Source organism: Mus caroli, chromosome 3, assembly GCF_900094665.2.
Source record: "Mus caroli chromosome 3, CAROLI_EIJ_v1.1, whole genome shotgun sequence".
NCBI lineage: Eukaryota > Metazoa > Chordata > Mammalia > Rodentia > Muridae > Mus > Mus caroli.
The window spans coordinates 81809643-81828707 of NC_034572.1; the positions used below are offsets into that span (position 1 = coordinate 81809643).

A 19065-nucleotide genomic window follows, 5' to 3' on the forward strand; every position below is an offset into this window, starting at 1 on the left:
CCCTGCAAAACCTGCATCTGTCTGAGCCAGGTGTGATAGCGCAGACCTTTAACACTAGTAAAAAAACAGACAGATTTGGGCAAATTTGAGACCTGCTAGGGCTACGTAGTGAGATCCTTGTCTCCGTGCCCCCCCCCCCAAAAAAAAAAAACTTTCTTGGCTAGGGAAAAATTATCTGCCTTGGACTACAATCAAAGTACTTCCCTCCCCCACAGCAGTACCTATATGGTGAAACCCACAGGGACACATATCTGTTCAACTCCCACGTTTTATTGGGACAAAGAAGGAAAGAGGCAGACCAACGCCACAGGCCCACCCACCAGGGGTGTCCAGGCTTCTGTCCAGCACTTAGCACAGCAGGAGTACATCTTAAATACAGGCAACAAGGGCTAGAGACAGAGTGAGGAGACCACAGGTCCTGCAGGGTTGGGGGCAAAGGCATGTGTACTATACTGGCACAGTCCACTTGGGTGAAGGAGGAGGTGGCATAGATACTGACTTGCAGATAGGAAGGACAGTGTTCTCTTGTGCAGATGGAGAAGAGGAATCCTGTGGACAGGAAGTCCCTTCTACATATTTGCAAGAGCAGATTTCACCTCACAGGTGGGTGGTGAGGGAGGAAGGAAAGTTTATTTTTAACTGTCCACAGAAATAGATATGGGAAGAAATGTGGGTTTGCAGAAGGACAAGTGCCCCTGGCATGGTAAGTTCACATGGACAATACTCATGAGCCTAGGGAAAGGAGGCAGGCTCTGAGCTACAGAACAAGGGAAGTGTATCCCACGGGCACCAGTCCCTCCACACCATCCCGCCCACAGCGAAGCCAGTCTTCATCCACTGTGGCAATGACTCGAAGTACTTCCCCACGCTGGAAGCTCAACTGGTCAGGTCCTGCAGCAGTGTGGTCACAGAGAGCCCGGACTGCCCTGCGGAAAGTCAAGAAGAAGGGTGAAGGGACAGAATGTCCCGGTCCCCGGGCTGGCCTGTCCTATGGCAGATTGGCCTGCTGGTTCAGCCAACACTTGCTGGAGATATGGGTCACCCATTGACATGTGGACTCTGGGGCCCTGGCCCTCCTGAACCACAATCCACTCTTGAAATGCTCACTTGAAACTGCACTTCCCTCTGGTGTTTCAAATTACGCATATGCAAATAAGATGGCCTTCCTGATGTGGGGTGAGCACCCACTCTTCTGTTCTTGGCAATCCATCCCTCATCTCCTCTGTGCTCTTCAGCTGGACAACCTTGCCCTGATTTGGATCTCTAGCTTCTCTGGGGCACTCGCTACATGGCATCCTTTATCTCCAAGACCTTCTCTTGGTTTCCCCTCCCCTCTCCACATGCCAGTCACAGATCTTCCTGAAGCATAACCAAGTGTCCCATCCTCAGACTCTAGCCCCTTCAAGGGTTGTCACTGCCTCGGAATGACACGCTGGGTCCTTGGCTGGCTGGCTGATCCATCTGTCAGGTGCCACAGTTCCACTCTCCACACTTAAGTCCCCTCACTGTGACTTCCACTTTCCCTTCCAGACACATGCCAGAACCAATACTGAAAACACCTGAGCCCCAAGCCAGGGATCCCAGGGGTTCCAACGGCTTGCAGCTCCCTTGTCTGCTCCTAGCCAGGCTACAGACATACCACTATGTGTGGCCAGGCTTCTCTGACATGCCAGCCACCCTCATCTCCAGTGGACTATGTGCTTCTTAAAAGTGGGGTATGAACAAAATGGGGTCATATTTGTTCTATCCTGGCACAAAGAAGTGCCTGAGAAGATGACTGTCCAAAACTTAATTCAGGTGAGGTGTGACAGCACATACCAGTAATGCCAGCACTCAGGTCTCCACGTTCCAGCAACCTAAGCTACATAGTAAGACCCTGCCTCCCAAATAAATACAAGTAATGTAAAAAGCTCAATTCAGGGGGAATGTAGAGATTGGCTCAGCATGTAAGAGCACTAACTGCTCTACCGAAGGTCCTGAGTTTAAATCCCAGCAACCACATGGTGGCTCACAGCCACCTGTAATGAGATCTGACGCCCTCTTCTGCCGTGTCTGAAGATAGCTACAGTGTAATTAATTATAATAATAAATCTAAAAAAAAAAAAAAAGAAGCTCATTTCAAATGGACTGAAAATACCCAGAAGAAACAGGGCCTTAAAATAGAAGTCTAAGCAGGCATGGTAGTGCACACCATTAACACCAGCACTTGAGAGGCTGAGACATACTGAGTTCAAGGCCACTTTAGGCTACATAAACAAACCCTGTATAAAAAAGAAACCAGAGTTTGGTAGCACACACTTTTAGTCCCAGCAAAGGTAGGCAGATCTCTCTGAGTTCAAGGACAGCCTGGTCTACAAAGCAAGTATCAGGACAGCCAAGGCTATACAAGAAAACCTTGTCTCAAATAAATAAATAAATCTGACTCTGCATAATGTTTCTTTAGCAATGCAGATGAATTTCTATGAGTTAAAGGCCATCGTGGTCTACATAATGAAACCCTGTCTCAAAAAACAGTTTTTGGGGGGCTGGAGAGATGGCTCAGGGGTTAAGAACACTCACTGCTCTTCTGGAGGTCCTGAGTTCAAATCCCAGCAACCACGTGGTGGCTCACAACCATCTGTAATGGGATCTGATGCTCTCTCATCTGGTGTCTCTGAAGAGAGCAACAGTGTACTTACATACATAAAGTAAATAAATACATTTTAAAAAAAAGGTTTTCATGTGCTTTTTTTTTTTTATATGCACTGTGTTTTGCCTGCATACATGTCCTGTGCACCACATTTGTGCAGGAGCCACAACTGGCCTGGAACTCAAGACCCTGCTGTGTCAGGCTCCCAACTGCAGCCACCGCAACCAGCATCTTCTTTTCCAGAGAAAGAAGCTAAGGATCAAAGAAATTAGTGCCGCAGCCGTGATGGGCAGGGAAGAAACCAAGCCTTTCCCACTACCTCCTGCCCACACTATGGAGACAACCCCCAGGCACACAGAAGCTTCTCCCAGCCCTTACCTGTCAGCCTGCACCATGCTGCCTGGTGAGCTCACAAGCTCCTCTGGAGGAGTCTCAGGAGGTGTCCCCCGCTTCACCAGAGCCAGCACACTTACTGTTGGGGGCAACCAGCTGGATGGTCTCCTAGAGGGAAGAATGTAGGTCACCAAAGCCATACCACCCCAGAAAAAGGACCCAAGAATCCTCCAAGTGGCACACAGGGGAACATCAGAGCCGAGGGCAGAGTGGCAGCTGTAAGGTCTATGGATCGATCCATCAGGGTCTACATAGGTGTGGAGTCAGAGCCAAAGTCCCCAGACATCAATGAGGAGGCTCCACTGGGGTCAGAGATATCTTTTTTTTTTTTTTCTTCTAAAGAGTGAGATAAATATTTTCAGCTCTAAAAGCCAAGCTGTGAAATCAAGAACTTTGGTTTGGTTTGTCTTTTTGTTTTTCAAGGCAGGGTTTCTCCGAGTAGCCTTGGCTGTCTTGGAACTCACTCTATAGACCAGGCTGGCTTCATACTCAGACATCTGCCTGTCTTTGCCTTCAATAGGATTAAAGGCGTGCGCCTCCACTGCCTGACTAGAGAAGACCTCATTCTTTTTTTTCTTTTTTTTTGATTTATTTATTTATTATATGTAAGTACACTGTAGCTGTCTTCAGACACTCCAGAAGAGGGAGTCAGATCTCATTACGGATGGTTGTGAGCCACCATGTGGTTGCTGGGATTTGAACTCTGGACCTTCGGAAGAGCAGTCGGGTGCTCTTACCCACTGAGCCATCTCACCAGCCCAAGACCTCATTCTTAAATCAAGGTCGAACTGTAAGGAAGTGAAAGAGTTAGCTGAATGGGTGGTTGGGGTAGTAGCTTTCTAGAGAGAGGGGCTGGAATACTATGAAGAGACGTTCCTGGTATGTTTCAGAAGCAGCCAATGTGATGTTCGGTCAAAAAAAAAAATTAAAAGGCGTCACCACCACCACTCAGCTTGAAATCGGGAACTGCATGTAGCCACTAAAATGTAATCATTTGTGAATGTAACCATTAAAGCCCATGGCTACAAAAACCAACTGCCTGCCTATTATTGAAAGGATCCTGACTGGCCGCTGGGGGGCGCTGATGAGACCGGAAGGTCAGAAAAGGGACAAAACGCAGGTGTGTACATACCTAGACTTGAAGGCGCCACTCTCAGTTTCTGAGGGGCACCCAGGCACACCAAACAGCCGCCCCAACCACACGCTTCTTCCTGGTGTGGTTTGTTCCGTGGGCGGAGGTGCCTCCTGTGCCGCCTCAGCTGTAGTTCCATGACGCCTGGGTCCCCACCGGAGAAGAGGAAAGCCCTCAGTGCCTCCAGAGGCATAGACCCGAGAAGCCTGGGTCAGCTGATCCCACCAGCTGCCTGGTGGAGGGCGTGCTGAAGGGGTTGAAGAGTCTGTAGTGGTCTCCCCTGAAGTCCCTCGGAGACTCTGAGCCAAACGTTCCCCCCAGTGCAGCACAGCCTGCATAGTCTGCTGGAGGGCGGGAGGTGGGCATGAAGGGGCAGGAGCCTGCTGCAGGCCCACGGGTAGGTGGTGGTGGTGCTCAAAGAGCAGGTCCAGGTGGAAGGTGAGCACCGACAGTGGCTGCAGCAGAAGCAGCAGCTCTGTAGCCAGGGATGGACAGCTACCACGAGCCAGGGAGAAGAATCCGGTGGGCAGATACAAGAGGGACAGTAGGCCTGGAAAAGAGCAGCCAACATCAGCCCCGGACCAGCTCCTGCACCAATTCCAGTGTCCGCAAACATCTTTCAGGCCTCTCACTCTGGGTGCGCAACGGAGGCCGGAAGAGTTGGGCTACAGGACTGACAATTATCTCTCTGCCCGTGTGGAACCATTGCCTCCTGAGGGAGACTTATCGAGTTAGTGCTGTTAACTGAGACATTGTATAGGCTAGAAAGGGAAAGGCCTGGGAACACACACAGGGGTGGGGACCTGCCTTTCAGGGTAGAGCTGGACCCTTGCTGAGGAAGAGACCCACAGGAGAATTGAAAGCTATGAGGTAGCAAGAAGGGGAAGGGACCTATTCCAGGTGTAGGGAACAAGAGATGGCCCCAAGGCAAGGAAGACCTCAAGTGGAAAAATATGAAGGGCTGGAGAGCCTGGGCTGAGTCTCTTCTCATACTCTTCCCCTAGATGTGTATTCTGACCTCAGTAGGGACCAGCAAGAGAGCCTGTCCTCTCCTCACCCCGCAGTACCATGCCCTCCCATCCCAGCTTCTGACCTGCATCCTCCTGGAGGCTGGAAAACCACAGTTCCAACTGTTTGGTGCTGGAGGAGAGAGGAGAGGTGGTAAATTCAGGGAAGAGGTGGAGAATGAGGGAAAACCCTGGAGAGGGGAGGTCTCTGGAAACAGCTTCCACTACTGTGTCCTAGCCATGATATGCTGGTGCTTCCGAAGGCCAGCAGAGCAGTGGGGGAAGGGCCACACTCACTTGAGGAGGCCCAGGATGAAGGCGTGGAAGCGGCTGCGGCTGCTACTCAGCGGGGCCAGTCGGCTGACCTGGCTGTACAGAGATCCCATCGAATGTGTGCAGGAACCTGAGGATGGGGGCAAGGGTCAGCCAGGTCCGGGCCCTGCTCCCATCGGATCCCACTCCCTTGTGGCTCACCTGGTTTCACAGATGCCTCCACCACACTCCAGGGGCTGCTCCTACGCTGTCCAGTGATGAGGTCCTTCCGGAATGGCTTCAGCCCATCAGCCACCAAAGCATGGAGGGCCGGGCAGAGGGTGGTCAATACCAGATGCCCCACATCTGGGCTCAGTCGGCTATCCCCCAATTGAGCCTGGGAACAGCGCAGTAATGTGCAAAGTGCAAAGCAAGAGGGTCCAGAGGCGTGGCTAGCCAAGTGTTCCGGAGTCTTTCCACTTCCCCCGCACTACAGTAAATCTTCCAACACCTCCCTCAAACCAACTCACCTTCTGAACCAAGTTCCTAGCAGCCCCAAAATGCGAGATGATTTTGTCCACTGAAGCGCTGACAGCTATCAGGAGACCTGGGTGGAGATGGAAGGAAGACACATCAAAGCCCCTGGTTTCAACGGGGGTTTGGGGTGGATAGCTATATACCAAGGGTCATTCAGAAGGCGGGAAGGGTAAGTACCTTTCTTCTGCTCCTGCAGCTGGCCAGTCCCACTCTGGGCTTCTGCCATCCACAGCCGCTGAGCCCCGGGAACACCGGCAAACGACCAGGAACTGCGCACTAAGTGACAGAAGAAGGACGCGATGACGCTTCTTTGCCAAGGGTTACACAGAGGACGTCGGCTCCCTTGGTCTCATAGTTTGAGAGTCAGGGGGGAAAGAAAGAACATAGCCACTTGGGGCATAGAGCAAACCCCGGCCCTCGCCGCCCCCACCTCAGTTCCCATTGCCCTTCCTCTCTGGTTAGTCGGGGAGCCACACCGACCAGCTAGCTGGGCCTTTAAGAAGGAAGAAGACTGGGCGAGGAAACCGAGGGCTGCACCCACACCGAGCACGTGGGAGCCTCGACCAATGAAAAGACAGACAGACGGGAAAGGGTGGGGAATCTTGGAGAACCCACGTAGTCACCTTGCACCTTGTCAATGCTAGGCTCTAGCTTCACCCTACTTGCGGCGGGAGTAATGGAGAGGATGCGGCTAGAATCTCCTGGGAGGGGACAATAGGTCCAAACCACCGAGGCCAAGAACTTCCCTAGCGGAGGAATTCCACAGAGGGTGTGACTCCAGGTCCCTAACAATAGACCTCTTAAGCTGGGCAGACCAGGTGGAGCCCTCTGTGCAGCGAGGGGAGCAGTCACGCTCCTCACCCCCAGCAAGACCAGGCTCCCCGGGACTAATGAGCCCGCAAGGAGCCTGCCCAACTCCAAGGGCGAGACCTAGCCAGGCACCCCAGATAAAGGCTGGCCCAGTACTGGAAGGACAGCGAGCCGAGGCGCGGCCCGCGGGGCTGGCCCGGGTCCGTCTTACGTTGCCTGGGCGGAGGTGGTGGCCTTCTGGTCCAGCGAGGGGCGGTCGGCGGACACGGTGGTGTTGGCAGCGGGGGGGCGGGAACCTGGCGGGGTAGGGGCGCCGCGGCGGGGAAGGTGCTACTTCTGGGAAAGAGCGGGGATAGCAGCAGTGCCAGTTCGGGGCTGGCCAGGCAAGGCAAGGCCCCCCGAGTTGGAGGAGAATAAGCTCCCACTGGGGATAGGCGCACAGGCAGGAGCTGCTCCTCCGGAGGACTCGCTGCCCCCAGCAGCCGGAGCCGGGAATTGGACCACCCGGTCAGAGGCGTAAAGAGCAGGGACCCGGGTGCGCCCGCGCCCCCACCCTCCAACAGGGGGCGCCCGTCGGCCGAGAACCGGAAAACCGGGGGCCGAGGGAATAGCGAGGGACCGGCTGCAGGCGGGATTGGCGGGGCCAGGTGCAGGGGGGGAGGGCAGTGCGGCCGGCAGCCAGGCAAGGAGGGGCGGGAAAGAGAGGAGCAAAGAGTTAGTCCCTTCACTCCAAGATCCACCCAGTTTCCCTTTCCCAGAGCGCGCCCTGGAGATGGGGCGGGAAGGACACTGCAGAAGGAGGGGACCAGGGGCGGGCTCAGGACCCGCCCTCCTGCGGGTCCGCGCTTCTTACCCACGGCGTGCGCGCGCGGTTCCTCGGGCTCCTGCGGGGCGGATGCCTCCTCACCAGCCCGGGGGCTGGCCGCCCTGCCCTCCTCCGACAGCCCCTCTGCAATAGGCTGCAGCCCAAGTCGATTTTTCTTCCTCCGCGGAGGGACGGGAGGGGGAGGCGGTCGAGGCGGGACCAAAGCCCACCCAGCCGGGGGATCCCGGGGCGGGACTGGCGGAGGCTGGGCTCGGCTTCTCGACCGGAGTTCCTTGAAGGTGGTGACTTCTCGAGGAGGTGCCAAAGAACCTCCCAGGGACCCAGTCGGCGGGAGCTCAGTGTCGGGCGAGAAGACTATGAGCCAGTCGCTGCGATCTTTCTTGGCCTGCGGCACAAGGGGCAGCCCTGGACCCCGCTTGCGCTTCTGGGCCAGCTCATGGAAGGACGTGATTGTCCGATGGGGCACCGGCTCCTGGCTGACGTCACCTCTCCATCCCCCATCAGTTTTCCCTGCATCTATTTTCGAACCAGAATTGGTGTTCAAACAAGAAGCCAATTTCCCAGATTCCGTTTTCAAGCTCGAGTTTGTATTTTCGTCTGTTTTCCGACCAGAGTCACTGTCCTCGATGGTTTTCCACCCAGCTTCAGTTTTCTCTGTGTCGATTTTCCAAATGGGGTTAATTTTCCAACTGGGCTCTGCTTTCCCTGCGTCGATTCTCCCATCTTCGGTCTCTGAGAGCTCAGAGGTAGCAAGATCCTGTTCCCCACTGTCTTCCTCTTCCTCCAAGCCTGGGGAAGGTAGGTCCTGGCAGGTGGTCAGGGCGTTGCAGTTCGAGTCCAGGTCAGGTCCAGGTGGAGAAGATATTCCAGAGCAAGAATCAGGAGAGCAACAGAAACTGTCTGGAGAGCAGGTGCTAGGGCCCGCTGGAGCCAGAGGAGAGCCCAGCTCCAAGATGCTAGGCTGAGGGTTGGCATCCTCATTACCAGGCAGGTCTCGCGAGTAGACTGACACTGGAGACTCATCAGGGCTAAGGTCTGAGCAGGAGCTGAGAGAGGAAGAGCATCCTGGATCTGAAGGCGAAGCAGCCTCTTCCTCCTGGGAAGGGTCCTGCTGATTTTCTATGCTGGACCCGTGCTCCTGGCAGCATCTGCAGGGCACAGCTGGACTGTTGGAGTTGGCATCCACAAGGGTCCCGCTGCAGGGCCCCCTGCTTTCCTTGCCCCCGGTGTCTCCCGGGGGCGGGGGTGTGCTCAGAGGCCCCTCTCGTAGTTCAGGACGGCGGGACAAGTGCAGGCCTAGGGAGACATGCTGGAGATGGATGTGGTTGAGGTTGCAGAGTAAAGCCCGCTGAGGGGACAGCATGGTGCCGAGGGAGGACGACGTATGGCTTTCAGAGAACCAAGAGGATCCAGCGTCTCACATCCACCTACCTGACAGAGTAGATGCAGACCTAGAAAACAGGGGTGGTTGAAACCTAGATCACGGGTAAGGGCACCGGAGGTGACTGAGGACTAGAACAGGCCTGGGAAGGATCTGGCTGCTTTGGGAAATATTTAAATGAGATTCAAATCACCACGGACAGGCCATTAGTTCCCACTGCAGTATTTGCAGGTGGAGCGGAACATAACCTCCAGGGAACGGAGAAAGGAGGGTCATCAGAGAATGCAGTTGTACTCTGATCTTTGTGGGGCTGCGAAGCTTGAAAAAAAGAGTGGGGCCCAGAATATGGGGGTGCGATGCTTGAAAAAGAATAGGGCCCAGAATATACCGATTCTTCCTAATCAAGCTCTGTCCTCCAGCCTAACCCTGGGAGGAAGGAGACCCCGCCCGGATGCTCTAGTGAGATGGATGGTGGGGAACAAGACGAAGGGTTTGGTTTGTCAACGCAGGAGAGGGGTCTGGGCTGGAGCAAGGGGAAGCATTCTGCTATCAGCTCTGCATCTGTCCCAGTCCCCGTTCAGCTCTAGCCTTCCTCCTGTGTCCTCACCCACCGCAACGCCAAGATTTGTCCATTCACTCTGTGTCGTCTCCCATCACCCAGCCATCGCCCATTTCTTTATTCTTTTAACTGCTCCTCTCCTGTGCTATCAATCCATCCATCCATCCATCCATGCATCTATCCATCCGCACCCTCAGACCGAGCCCTCCTCACCGCAGTCCTCCTGGAATCGCTTTGGCTACCTCGTCTGCGTCCCCGCCCAGCAGGGAACGGAGCGGAGGGGAGGGGCACCGGCAAAACCCACTGTGGCTGCGCAGCCGCACCCCTTCACGCATGGGCGTGGCATAGCTCAGGACCGCCCCTCAACCCCCACGCAACACTTGACGTTGTGCCTATGTCACCCATCTACAAAGCAGATGCTTTGGGTCTCAAGGAATGCTTTTGCCAACCTGGATTCCAAGCTGCCCTCTCCCACCCCTGCATTCTGGATAAAGCGAACTCCTGACTGACACAAGCATAAAACCAGAGGATGTTGAACAATAATTTATTGAGACCCCTCCCTCCCAGCCTCTCCAATTCCGGGGTCACTTTCTCCGTTTGTAGATCTTGTTTGCAAGTTCCATGAAGATGGATGGGGGCAGGGGTGCAGAGCACTGCTCTATGAGACTCTTGAGGCGGTTGTAACTGTCTTCCTCATACTTGAAGAAAACAGACTGCAGATCCAGCGCCTCATACAGTGCTTTCACCCGAGCCACTTTTTCTGGGTCCTTCTGCCCATAATTCTCCTGGAAACACGAAAACAGCTTTACTTGGCTGGGTCCAAAGGCCCTCACAACTCATTCATTCACTCCAGACCACTGGCAAAACTCTCCTCTCTGGGGATCCAAGATATCAAGCATTGCCTCCCGACCCCAAAGTTCAGGTATTGGCTCTGGATTCTACTTCCTCTAGGGTTTCCCGGTCGTGACACCGCTAAGTTATTGGGCAGCATGCGTTGTCTGGCACTGTCCGAAACCTCCGCGGTTCTGCCTGCTAGCCACCTTCAGCACAAACACCAAACTGCACTTAGTTGCCTAATGTCTCCTGGACAGCAAAATCACCCTGCTTTCCTAACCACCCCTCCTCCATCCCCTTAGCAAAGGGACATGCCACTCCCAGGCCCCACGCGAGCACCTCTAAGATCTGGCGCTGTTGAGGAGAGGCTCGTAGCAGACACTGAACCACCAGCCAGCTGCATTTGTTGTCCTGGATGTCAGTGCCGACCTTTCCTGTCACATTGGGGTCTCCAAAGAGATCAAGGTAGTCGTCCTAGGCAGCAGGCATAAAGGAGAGATGAGAAGGCCTCCAGGCCGGGGAAGAGAAAATATGCACTCTGGGCTGCAGGACCTGCCTACCTGGATCTGGAAGAACTCGCCCATCTCCATCAGGATCTTCAGGGCATTGGCGTGTTCCTTCTCCCCATCAATGCCTGCCTGTAGGAAGGAGACAGGGCAGGCAGCATGACCACACAACATCTTCCCCTGGGAGCTGCAGCCATTACGGTTCCACTTTCAACTTCAACTTCTTACAAAATGAAACGAAGACCTGACCCATGAACCACCTCCACACCTAGTCAGTCTCCTGCCTCAGCCTCAATTTTGCTCTGCCCCCCCCACCCCCCAAGATGTACCACCCAGAGGCCTCAACTCTGCTCACTTTCCAGTATCAGAGGGACAGAGGGCTTGCCCGAGGTCACACGTCACACAGTAAATGCCCTCTGTCCCAGCGTCCCCGAGAGAAACCAGTGGAGGTGCCACGACTCACCATGTACATGGCAGCCGCAATAGGCAGGTAGAAAGAGTAGAAAGCCGTCTTGTACTTGACAATCGATTTGTACCTGAGTCAGGGGAGAAGATGCATTCATGAGGGCACAGCCCATCTTAAGTCTCTGTCTACACATGATTGCTAGTGGCCTCACCTCTTTTCAGTGTATCTACCAAGATCCACATGGCCCTGGGGTGCTGTCATGAGGTCTAGAGTCTGCCCGATCTCAGTCTGATAAGAACTCTAGGGAAGAAAATAACACACGGTCTCTAAGCCAGGCTTTCTCCGGGACCAGGAAATGCTTGCATCCCAAGCAGCTGACAACTAGGCAGGCAGGCAGGAGGGAAGAGAGCAGCTCCGTCCATGCTCACAATCACATGACTGCCTTCTTCACTACCTTTGCTTGCCATTGCACACTTCCCAGTCTAGCACAGCAGAGCACGTGCCACAGAGGCTAGAGCTACAGGAGACAGGTGTGGGTCCCCAGCCCCACTGCAATGCACCTGCAGAAAGAGCTCCAGCAGGTTCAGGTAGTAGGGCTGCTCCCTGCAGTAGAACTTCAGCAAACGATAGATGGAGGCTTCCAGAAGCAGAGCGTCGTTGATGGCATCCAAGCCTATGCCTGGCTGTTAGGAACAGTGTGAAACAAGTTACTGCTGGCCAGATTCAAACCATCACAGCAGACACCCCAACCACCTCTCCTGTGGCCCATTGCTACTTTCCTGCCTGCCTTACCTTCTGATACCAGCAGATCTGTCCCCGGCGAGTGAGGGAAGAGTCCATGATGTCATCTGACACAAGGAAGAAAGCCTGGAGCTAGGAGAGGAACAGGGTAAGACCGAAGGGCTCTGGGAGGAGCTCTCTCTCAGAGACAGCTGCTGCTTTGACCACTGCTGTACACTGGGTAGAAAGGTTGGCTGTGGGGACCCTATCAAGTCACCAGACCTCCTCTCAGATACCACATAGGCATCCTTTTTTTTTTTCAGGCTAATGAACTAAAACACACCTCTGGCACCTCTAACAGGCTCTAGAGTCCCCGGTACCAAGAGAGTGTAAAACAACTTCATGTGGCTCGCTCTTGTCCAAAGCATCAGTGAATTTCTACCCCAGTAAGTGACTGTGTTGGTGAGTTTAAGGTCAACTTGACACAAGCTACAGCCATTTGGAAAGAGTGACTCTCAACTTAAAAAATGCGCACACCAGATTGGCATGGGCAAGACTGTGAGGCATTTTCCCAGTGAGTGCTGCCACCTCTGGGCAGGCAGTGCTGGGGTGTCTGAGGGAGCAGACTCAGCTCGCTATAGGAACAAACCAGTCCCCATCATCCGGCATGCATGGCATCTGCACTAACTGCCACCCTGACTCCCCGCAGTGGTGGGCTGACAGTCACACTTCCAGGAGCACCTCCCTGGCTAAATGGCTTTTCCCTTTGGAGAGAGCCTAGCTCCTTACATGGCCAAGGACCTGCCCTTCTGCCCTTACCTCTACGTCCCAGGTGCTGAGATTGCAGCCGTCTGCTGCAGTGCCTGCTTCTGGACACAGCTGGGCGGTGAACCCAAGACTCCATGCTACCAACTGAGCTACTTTGCCTGCCGGCAAATGCTCTTCATCTCAGCAAAGGACTCACTTGATATCCCCAGAGCCTAGCCCTGACCTCAGAGTGGTGCCTCCCAAGAGCTCGCCGTTAAGGAGATGAAAGACTGAACAACACCCGTGACACTTCTGGGTTGTTTCCTTGAGGCAGCCTCACTATGAAGGCCAGGCTGGCCTCAACCTCAGGGTCCTCAGCCCACCTCCTGAACACTGAACCACCTCCCGCTCCAGTCAGGCTACACATCTGTCACACAGCAAGTGCTTTAACTGAACGACCTGGCTTTACTGTGTTAAAGGTGCTGAGGATGGGACGCGGGGCTTTACATATGGTAGGGAAGGCTTTTGACCCCCACAACAAAATGAAGCACTTTTTTCTCTTTTAACAAACTTCTATTATTATTGTGTGCAAGGGCTTCTATTATTGTATGTACACACCACAGCACACAAGTAGGAGTCAGAGGACAACTTCTAGGAGTTGTTTTTCCCTTTCCCTCCTTCCCTGGGTTCTGGGATAGGACTCACTTTACCCACTAGAACATTACCAGCCCTCCACTGATCAGGGGTGAGGGAGGTGTGCCTCGGTGTGGATGCTCGCATGCCGCAGCATGCAGTGAGGTCAGAGGGTGACTTTTGGGAGTCAGTATACATCTTCGTACATGGACGCTAGAGATCAAACTCAGGGCTCCAGAACTTTTATTGACTCACCCTGTCATCCCTAGGATTCTCAACAGAAGTCTATCATTACATCATCCAAACACCACAAACTGTAAATCAGTATGTGTGATGGCACACACCTATAATCCCAGCACTCGGAAGGCTGAAGCAAGGTGATCTTGAGTATGTATGAGCTGTACACAGTGAAAATCTGTCTCAAAAACAAAACAGCCAGGCACTGATGGAGCTCACCTCTAATACCAGCACTTGGAAGGCAGAGGCAGGTGGTTCTGAGTTCGAGGCCAGCCTGGTCTACAAAGTAAGTTCCAGGACAGCCAGGGCTATGCAGAGAAACCCTATCTTGAAAAACCAAAAACCAAAACCAAAGGGCAGCGATGTAGTTAAGGGATAAGAGTGTTTATAATAGACAAGACCCTGAGCTTCATGAAAACCTTGGAAACCCCTCACCCACCCAGAAAAAAAAAAGTCAGACATTCAAGAGCCAGGTCTGAAACAAGTTAGAGCCATGGGGTGGGGGCACGTCCACTATCTTAGGGAAGCAGCTTTCACTTGGCTCCGGAAAATCATTCTGTAAGTGAACATGTCAAAGATGTTTGTATGTGTGTGTTGTGTGCAGATGTGTTACAAATGCATTCATGTGGAGGTCAGAGGTCAACATTGGATGCCTTCCTCATTTGGGGTGGGGGTGGGGTTCTCTTGAGATGTCTTTCTCATTTTGTAAATTTTGTATATCATATTTTTGGTACCAATCTTTATGTATTTTCACACATCTGATAGAAATGAAAAGCTAGAAAGGAAAAAAAGAGAATGAACATTTCATAAGTTTGTCATCCTTGCAAAGGGGCCATGCTAATCTTCTCTGCATTATTCCAATTTCAGTTCACATGCTCCCAAACCGAGCACTCTTTCATACGCTCTGGTGTTGGTCTGCAAGTGTCTGCGAATCATGTGCATGCCTGGTGGTCACCGAGGGCAGAGAGGGTATCAGATTCCCTAGGTCTGAAGTTACACACGGTTGTGAGGCATCGTATGGGTATTAGCCATTGAACCCCGGTGCCTCTTTTTTTTTTTTTTTTAAAGATTTNTTTATTTATTATATGTAAGTACACTGTAGTTGTCCTCAGATACTCCAGAAAAGGGCATCAGATTTTGTTACAGATGGTTGTGAGCCACCATGTGGTTGCTGGGATTTGAACTCGGGACCTTCGGAAGAGCAGTCGGCACTCTTAACCACTGAGCCATCTCGCCAGCCCCCTTTTTTTTTTTTTTAAGATTTATTTATTTATTATTATAAGTAAGTACACTGTAGCTGTCTTCAGACACACCGGAAAAGGGCATCAGATCTCATTACAGATGGTTGTGAGCCACCATGTGGGTGCTGGGATTTGAACTCTGGACCTTCAGATGAGCAGTCGGGTGCTCTTACCCACTGAGCCATCTCACCAGCCCACCCTGGTGCCTCTTAACCACTGACCCATCTCTCCAGCCTTTCTACCTTATCCTTTGAGACAGGGTCTATCATTGAAACTGCATCAGACTGGCCAACAAGCTCCAGGGACCTGCATTTCTCCCCACCCCAGGAAGGGTATTACAGATGCACACAGCTGTTATATGGATAGTGAGGAACTGAACACAAGTGTTATTGCCTGCCTGGCACTGACAGAGCCGCTGCTCTGAGTCTTGTGTGCATGTGTCTGTGTCACACGTGTTCACACGGGTGTCTGGACTGAGCACATACATGCATCAGGTGTCCTCCACATTCTCCACCTCCTTTTTTGGAGACAAACCTTCTTTCACTGAGCCTGAGCCTGGCACCGACTGACTGGCTGACCTAGCTTGCCAGAAAGCTCTGGGGACCTGCCTGTCTCCGTGCCCAGCACTAGGTGGCCATATGTATTACACACGTGTCCCAGCCACCACACAGATGTGTGCATCAGTGTGAACATGAGCCCAGGGAGCAGAAGCCTAAGGAAGATGCAGGTGTCTCGCCTGTCACAGCAATGCGTTCCCTTCAAACAGGCTCTCACTGAGCCAGGCAGCCCAGCCGGCCTCCTGCCTCTACCTACCATGCAGATTGTGTTCACTGCCACAGCTGGATTGTCACAGGGCCCTGGCAGCCCAATTTGGCTCTTCTGCTCGGATAGCTAATGCACTTATCGGCCAACCGGCAAAACTACTTCTTTCCTTTTCTTTTTTTTTTTTAAGTTCAGGAAGCTTAAGGTTTCTGTTATTTGAAACAAGAGTTTCTTGAGTAGCTCTGGCTGTCCTAGAACCTACTCTGTAAATCAGGCTAGCCTAGAACTCAAAAAGATCCACTTCCCTCTGCTCCCAGTGATGAGACCAAAGGCGTGGGCCACCACCACCATCTGGTGAGATTTAAGGTTAACATTTCTGAAAATTCTCTGTGCCCGCCTGTCAGTCCCTGAAGTGATTCACACTGCCTAAATGTGACTACAGCACACAAGAGACACAGAAACACCAACACAAGCAAAAAACAAGCTTAGTCTCCTCATCAAGGAACCCAACTGCAGGACCCTCTGCTCCTCTGGCCCGCTCTTACCAGTTCTACACACCAGCCCACTGTCAGGGCCCGCTGAAGACTCTCAGCATCCTGTTTCTTCGGCTCCACAAGCTCCTGGAAGGCTTGTACCACGGTCAAACCCCGGTTGTACTTGCCTCCTAAGGCATTGTACTCTAGGACCTGAGGCAGGATGAGAAGACATCAGGGTCCACACAGCAGGGACCTGAAGAGATTTTTTTCCTTTCTCCCTCTTTGAACCCCAACTCCCCCTTGGAGAGCCCCTGGATCACTCCCCTCTTCATTCCTTCTCCAACATCCTATGGCCTGTGGCACCCAAGTACCTGCTATATAACATACACCCAATTCTTCCCCCAAGTGGAGGACTGGGACCACCTGCCAACAAGCCTGTGTTAAAGACAAGGGCCCTGGTGTGGAGGGATGACTGACACCTATCATCTCAGTACTCAGAAGGTGGAGGCAGGCAGGCAGACTGCATGAGTCTGAGGCTGGCCTCAGATACATAATGAGTTCTAGCCAGCCCTGGCTAGGGAAAACAAACAAAAGAAAAAACGAGGCTTCTCCAAAGTTAGCCAAAAGAAGGCTTTGAAGGGACAGCAAGGTTCAGGGCTATTTCTGACCCCTCCAACGTCCTCCTCCTGGGGCCTTCTCAACTGTGCTCCCTGCTAACTAACTAAGGAGCTAGCTCTTTAATACCGACACAGCATAGACAAAGAAAACTCTCCTCTTTGGGTTTTTTCCTCAGAGATGAGACAACATTTATACAGTAAGAACTCCCCAGGCTACAGAGATGGCTCAGCAATGAAAAGCACTGCCCCTCGGGAGGACCTGGGTTTGAGTCCCAGCATTCACATGGCAGCTCACAACCATCCTCACACATACGTACACGCAGGCAAAACGTCAAATGTACAAAAAGTGAAAATAAAAATGTCTGTCTTTAAAAGACTTCCCAATCCAGGCACGGTGGTACTGTCACTGACACAGCACACAGCAGGCTGAGGTGGGGGTTGTGTGTCTGAGGCCATGTGGGCTTAAAAAACATGAAACTCTGTCTGAAGACACTGGAGGGAACTAGGTAACTCCAGTAGAACAGTCTTTCTAACAATACAATAACTTCCCTCAGGCCTCAGTGCCAACAGCCTCATGGTATCTACTAAGATCCTATCATAGTTTCAGGGCATGAAATCAAACTTTACTGGGTCCAAGGCTACTCTCAAGCAAAGCTGTCTAGATGGTCAAAAGTCATGGAGCCAAACATCCCGGAGGAGGGCTGACGTGCAGCAGGGACCCATCTACTCCAGAGACTCAGGTAGTCACTTCGCTCTTATCAAAACCCCTCATGAATCCACACCTCTACCAGCTTCTTCAGTCCTGAATCCCTCACCTCCTTGAGCCGGGCAATAGCATCCCCTATGTCTGGGTGTCCCAGCTCCTTCTCAGTCAGCACCTTGACGATCTGGGAGAAGTGCTGGATGAAATTCTGCTTTTCTTGGTTATAAACATCCAATTTCTGATTCCCATTCATTCTGACAGAGGAGCTAAATGCTCTGAGGGAAAAAAAAAACACACACAAACAAATGAGAGGGTGGCTCGGGTGCTTCCCTCCCCGAAGCCCCGCACCCCAACCACACTCACCGAGGCTCCTCTGTCCACACTTGGCACCACCAGCGGGCACTGTGCCAGGCCCCCAGGACTGGACACCCATATGCCAGGGAGGGTCGTTGTAGGAAACCAAGCCACCTCTCCCGGGGTGCCCAGCAGGGGGCTGGCAGCAGGAAGACCCCCAGAGATCTCAGCCAGCGGGACAGGGGCATCCTGGGTGTGCATGGGGGTGGGGGCACCAAGCACTCCCTGCAGGAGCAAGCACCGAAGGCAGATGCTTGGTAGCAGTTACCTAAGGTATCCCCCAAGCCAAGCTTTTTACCTCCTGCATTAGAACGCCCCACCCCGCTTCTAAACTCAAGGATTACATAAAAAACACACAGGAAATGAAAAGTTTATCGGAGTGACTGAGATCCAATAGATCTTCACTTAAACCGAAAATGGCTAAAACTGAACGCTTTCTACTTCCAAGGTTGCGTTCACTACAATTCGGAACAGAGAATTACGGGATGCAAGGTCCTTAAGTCACAATGTTAATGGAGACACCAAACTGAGGTTCAGTGAATGTAAGAGAGCTGAGCTGACGAAGAGCCAAAGCTGGAACCCAGGGGTCCACATGTAGGGGAAAGAGAGGGAAGCTCTTAGATAGTCCCAATGAGGGGACTGGGGCCGAAGGTGCTGTGCGCTTGTCATCTGTCCCGGCACTGGTGCTAACCGCAGCCGGCCTCCGAGCAACAGGTGGGCGTGGGAGGACTCACAAGAGTAAACTAAAGGCCTGGCGTACGGAGGACTTGAGGAAGACGCCAGCGTTTAGAAATTCACGAAGGCACAAGCAAACCGTTCGTTCTGGCCCACCGACCTCAAGACCCGTAACTCCAACACGGGCTGGTCCTTTGGTGCCTCGGAGCTTCACCCGACCCGAGACAGGGGTAAACCTCAGCTCCAGCCCCAACAATAGCTCTCACCTGTTCTTCAACGCGGATTCTCCCGGGGTCCAAGATGTTTGCGGCTTACACCTAAAAGCTGAGCGTGCATCCGCTCAGCGCTCTGGGAGTTGTAGTTCCCAGTCTCCAGGCTCAGGAGGCAGAACCTAAATATAATACTACGACTCCCGGCATGCCACGGATTAGGCGGCAAGAAACTCAGACTTGTGTCTCGGGGTGGGTACGGCCTAGTTCGCTGATTGGCTAAATTACCTCGTGTGAGCATGGGCCTTGTGACGACTGGCCAATGAAAGGGTGGCGCGCGGACCATCAGCCCACTAGGCGGTCGGTGGTGTAGGTACACCCATACCGAAAGCCTGGGAAGTTGGCTATCTAATTCCTAG

At 52.9% G+C, this 19065-nt stretch overlaps 2 protein-coding genes and 1 non-coding gene across 8 annotated transcripts; all 3 read right to left on the minus strand.

The window, feature by feature from the left end:
- Window positions 1–252: 252 nt before the first annotated feature.
- Window positions 253–9833, minus strand: Rusc1 (RUN and SH3 domain containing 1). Of its 4 annotated transcripts, XM_021157971.2 has the most exons (11): window positions 9740–9813; window positions 7614–9037; window positions 6972–7382; window positions 6128–6226; window positions 5944–6020; window positions 5636–5810; window positions 5459–5564; window positions 5248–5294; window positions 4155–4704; window positions 3008–3130; window positions 253–926 (listed from the first exon to the last, which is right to left on the minus strand). In XM_021157971.2, the coding sequence occupies exons 2-11, from the start codon at window positions 8947–8949 to the stop codon at window positions 758–760; spliced, it is 3093 nt and encodes a 1030-aa protein (XP_021013630.1). In that variant the 5' UTR covers window positions 8950–9037; window positions 9740–9813; the 3' UTR covers window positions 253–757. The 4 variants fall into 4 exon arrangements, with proteins under 4 accessions (XP_021013630.1, XP_021013631.1, XP_021013633.1 ...); XM_021157972.1 differs by lacking the exon at window positions 6972–7382 and having other exon boundaries at window positions 9740–9833; XM_021157974.2 differs by lacking the exons at window positions 6972–7382; window positions 7614–9037; window positions 9740–9813 and adding an exon at window positions 6431–6538.
- Window positions 9834–10054: 221 nt separating this feature from the next.
- Fdps (farnesyl diphosphate synthase) lies at window positions 10055–18834 on the minus strand. 3 transcript variants are annotated; one of them, XM_021158241.2, is made up of 11 exons: window positions 18704–18834; window positions 17772–17987; window positions 17521–17683; window positions 16158–16298; window positions 12065–12145; window positions 11833–11955; window positions 11484–11572; window positions 11330–11402; window positions 10921–10998; window positions 10700–10834; window positions 10055–10311 (listed from the first exon to the last, which is right to left on the minus strand). In XM_021158241.2, exons 2-11 carry the CDS (start codon window positions 17948–17950, stop codon window positions 10111–10113), a joined length of 1263 nt encoding a protein of 420 aa, XP_021013900.1. In that variant the 5' UTR covers window positions 17951–17987; window positions 18704–18834; the 3' UTR covers window positions 10055–10110. The 3 variants fall into 3 exon arrangements, with proteins under 3 accessions (XP_021013900.1, XP_021013902.1, XP_021013903.1); XM_021158243.2 differs by lacking the exon at window positions 17772–17987 and having other exon boundaries at window positions 18704–18827; XM_021158244.1 differs by lacking the exons at window positions 17772–17987; window positions 18704–18834 and adding an exon at window positions 18598–18697.
- LOC115030675 lies at window positions 14394–14500 on the minus strand. Its single transcript, XR_003836281.1, has one exon. It is a non-coding gene; the product is annotated as a U6 spliceosomal RNA (small nuclear RNA).
- Window positions 18835–19065: the final 231 nt, after the last annotated feature.